Source organism: Myotis brandtii, unplaced genomic scaffold (genome assembly GCF_000412655.1).
Source record: "Myotis brandtii unplaced genomic scaffold, ASM41265v1 scaffold421, whole genome shotgun sequence".
NCBI lineage: Eukaryota > Metazoa > Chordata > Mammalia > Chiroptera > Vespertilionidae > Myotis > Myotis brandtii.
In genome coordinates this window covers 2,590,134-2,593,440 of record NW_005366140.1, presented here as the reverse complement: position 1 = coordinate 2,593,440, position 3,307 = coordinate 2,590,134, and the positions used below count along the sequence as shown (strand labels likewise).

Sequence of the window (3,307 nt, the reverse complement as noted above, 5' to 3'; positions counted from 1 at the left end):
GGTATTTTGTGGAAGAGCCACACTCAAGGGGCCAAAGTGCCGCATGTGGCTCTCGAGCCACATTTTGCCGACCACTGATCTAGCCTGAATCGAGGGCCCCTGTGTCCCTGGCCTGGGCTGGGCGACCATCTCCTGTTGTGCCAGGTGGATGGACTGAGGCCAGGGACAGGGGTAGGGGCTTACTCATGGTGGTCAGCAGAGCCGAGGTTGAAGCCATGTTAGGCCTGCGTGCGTCAGGCCCACGCCCTGCTTCCCGGCTGGGGAATTCACTCAGGTCCCTTGATGCCCAGGGAGGCAGTTTCCACCTTATGAGATGGGTGATGCTGGCCCACGAAGCACGGGACTGTCTGACTCAGTGAGACAACCCCACCCAGCCCAGCGCACAGTGGCGGCTGCAGAGCTTCTGTGGAGGAGGGGGGAGGTGGAGGCAGGGAGGGAGGTGGGGATTTCCCCAGCTAACCCCAGACCTTCCCCGGGTCCTACACTGAGATGTGGAAGCCACAGTTTAGACCCGTCCCAACGCGGTTCTTTGGACACTTTTCGTAGGAATATGAAAATGGGGGCCGTCCTCTGGGCTCCGCGGCCCTGACAGGGTACACAGTCCTGACTTCCCAGCGGGAATATCTCCACCTGTTGGACACTCTCTGCCCAGACTCCTCAGGTAAGGCTCCGGGGACCCCAACAGCAGGTGTCTCTACCTCAGTGCTGTTGGCACTGGCCCCGTCAGTGGGGCTGCCCTGAGCACGGCGGGGTGTTGAACAGCATCCCTGTCTCCACCCACTAGATGCCAGTAGCAGCGCCCCTCCCCCCCAAGTGTGACCACCAAATGCGTCTCTAGACGTGACCACGTGTCCCTGGGGGGCAGCGTTGTTTCTGGATAAGCAGCCCAACTCTAGAAAGAGAAACACCGTTCTCATCAGCGAGAGAGGCTGGTCACGGGACCAGAACCAAAGTAGCAGAGCAGTGAAAACAAACCCCGGAGCAGCAAGTCTGTGGGGAGATGGGCACTGGTGTGTGTGTGGGGGTGGGGGAGGTGCTGGGTGATGGTTCAGTCTAGCGTTTCCAGGAGGTCCTCCCTTCCTTCCTCTCTTCTTCCATTATCTCTTCTCCTCCTCCCCACCCTCCCCTCTCTCTCTTTCTCTAACTTCCTCCCTCTTTCCCTCCCTCCTTTTCTCCTTCCATTGCCCCTTCTCCTCCTCTCCCTCCCCTGGCCTCCTCTCTTCCTCAATCTCTCCCTCCTTGTCTTCCTCTCTCCCTCCCTCCCAGGGCACACTGTGCAGGAACAGGGAAAGGCGCAGCACAGCTGGGCTGGATGCATCTGAGGAGGGCTTGCATTATCTCGTGAATATCAGGCCGCCCCATCACTAGCTACCTCATTCCGCAGATGCACGCACTGAGGCCGAGGCCCAGGCCTGTCGTACATCAGTAAGGCTCAGAGCTAGAGCTGCATCACTGACTTCACTGAGGAGCTATCTTGCCAGCCAATGATGCAAATGCAGCAACAAGGACAGTCTGCAGGCATGTTGAGGACGTTGCAAACATTGGGATCCACCCACATACCCCTTTGTGTCACCCTTCGATACTTTGCTTCTGGTCCAGTGACCAACCTCACTCTCAGCAAAATGAATGTATTTCCCTGCAGTCTGTATATACTACTCTAAAGGCTCAGAGCTAGAGCTGCATCACTGACTTCACTGAGGAGCTATCTTGCCAGCCAATGATGCAAATGCAGCAACAAGGACAGTCTGCAGGCATGTTGAGGACGTTGCAAACATTGGGATCCACCCACATACCCCTTTGTGTCACCCTTTGCTACTTTGCTTCTGGTCCAGTGACCAACCTCTTGCCCAGTAAAATGAATATATTTCCCTGCAGTCTGTGTTTACTACTCTGGAGATCAGGACAAAACACTGAGGATTTTAGGAGGCCTCAAATAGATTAAACAGAATGAAATCCACCCATTGTGTCCTCCCAACCACTCTAGGTCATTGATAACACCTTCGAACCCATTTTACAGGATCGGAGAGATGAAAAACGGTGCCCTCCGCACAGAAAATGGTTTGGCCAAGTTTGAACCTGGGCATGGCATGAGCAGGGCTCAGCTCACATGCCAACTAGGATAGGTTGTTGGTGGCTGCCCAGGCCACCGTGTTGAGGAGGACGCAGAGGCTGGGAGACAGTGCTGGGATGAATTGCTCAAGCCCGGGCACATCCTCCCTGGAGACTGAGCTGGAATAGGGACACTGCAGCGGTAGCACGGATTATATGCATATTGAGCACCTCCTCTAAGTATTTCATGGTTACTTTCTCCTGGAGAACGAATGATTGTAGAGCAAAGGCATGAATGCAGCTGTGACCCCTCTGCCTCCTTTCAGGAGACCACACGCAGGAGGAGCCTGACCCCCTCCTGGAAATGCCCGTGAGCTTTCCCCTGTTCCTGCAGCACCCCTTCCGAAGGCACCTCTGTTTCTCCGCAGCCACAGCGGAGGCGCAGAGCGCGTGGAGGCTGGCCCTGCAGGGTGGCATCCGGCTCCGTGGCACAGGTGGGCCCCGGGGAAGGTCAGGCAGGGATGGGGCTCTGCGCCTGCTGGCTGTGGGACCCACTCCCAGTCTGTTTCCTTATCTGTAAAATGGGTTGTGGGGAGAGACAGACAGGATAGGGCTGTGACGGGGACACTCCTGGTGGGAGCTTCCCCTGGGGGATCAGGGAGGGCTTCTGAGAGGAGGGGTGTCCAAGCTGGGATCCAAAAAAGAGGAGGGGCCAACCAGCGATACAGGGAACAGGACCAACACAAACAAGTGGGCAGGCTGTTGGCGGAAAGAATGAACCCGAATGGAGAGGCAGGGAGACGCGGTGCAACGTGGCTGGGGCTGCCGCAGGGGTGCCTTCCCCACGTTGTGTAAAGGCTCCTGTTGGGCTGGCGAGGTCTTGGGGAGCGTGTTCCCTGCGAGGGCCAAGGTCTGGAGGTGGGTGTGACCTGGGTGTTCGGGACCTGGCAGGAAGGACGAGGGCTTCCGTCCTCTTGGGGAGCAGGGGAGCCAGGCAGAGCGAGAGCGGAGGAGGGTGGGCGGGCACTCAGGAGCCTCCCCGCTTGCCCCAGTCCTACAGCGAAGCCAGGCCCCCGCCGCCCGTGCCTTCCTGGAGGCCGTACGGCTCTACCGGCAGCACCGAGGCCACTTTGGCCACGACGACATGACGCTGGGCTCGGACGCGGAGGTCAGTGCCGTGCAAGGCCTCACCCCAACCCCCAGAAGCCCCCTCGGCCTTCACCGGAGCCCAGGCCCCCTCTCCTGCAGGTCCTGACCA

At 58.4% G+C, this 3,307-nt stretch overlaps 1 protein-coding gene across 1 annotated transcript in view; it reads left to right on the top strand.

Moving 5' to 3' along the window:
• FAM129C (family with sequence similarity 129, member C) overlaps positions 1-3,307 on the top strand; it is an 18,265-nt gene that overhangs the window by 5,437 nt on the left and 9,521 nt on the right. Inside the window, exons 4-6 of the mRNA XM_014545814.1 lie at positions 547-661; positions 2,376-2,543; positions 3,102-3,297. Of these exons, the coding sequence (XP_014401300.1) occupies positions 547-661; positions 2,376-2,543; positions 3,102-3,297 (479 nt within the window). The remainder of the gene's footprint in view (positions 1-546; positions 662-2,375; positions 2,544-3,101; positions 3,298-3,307) is intronic.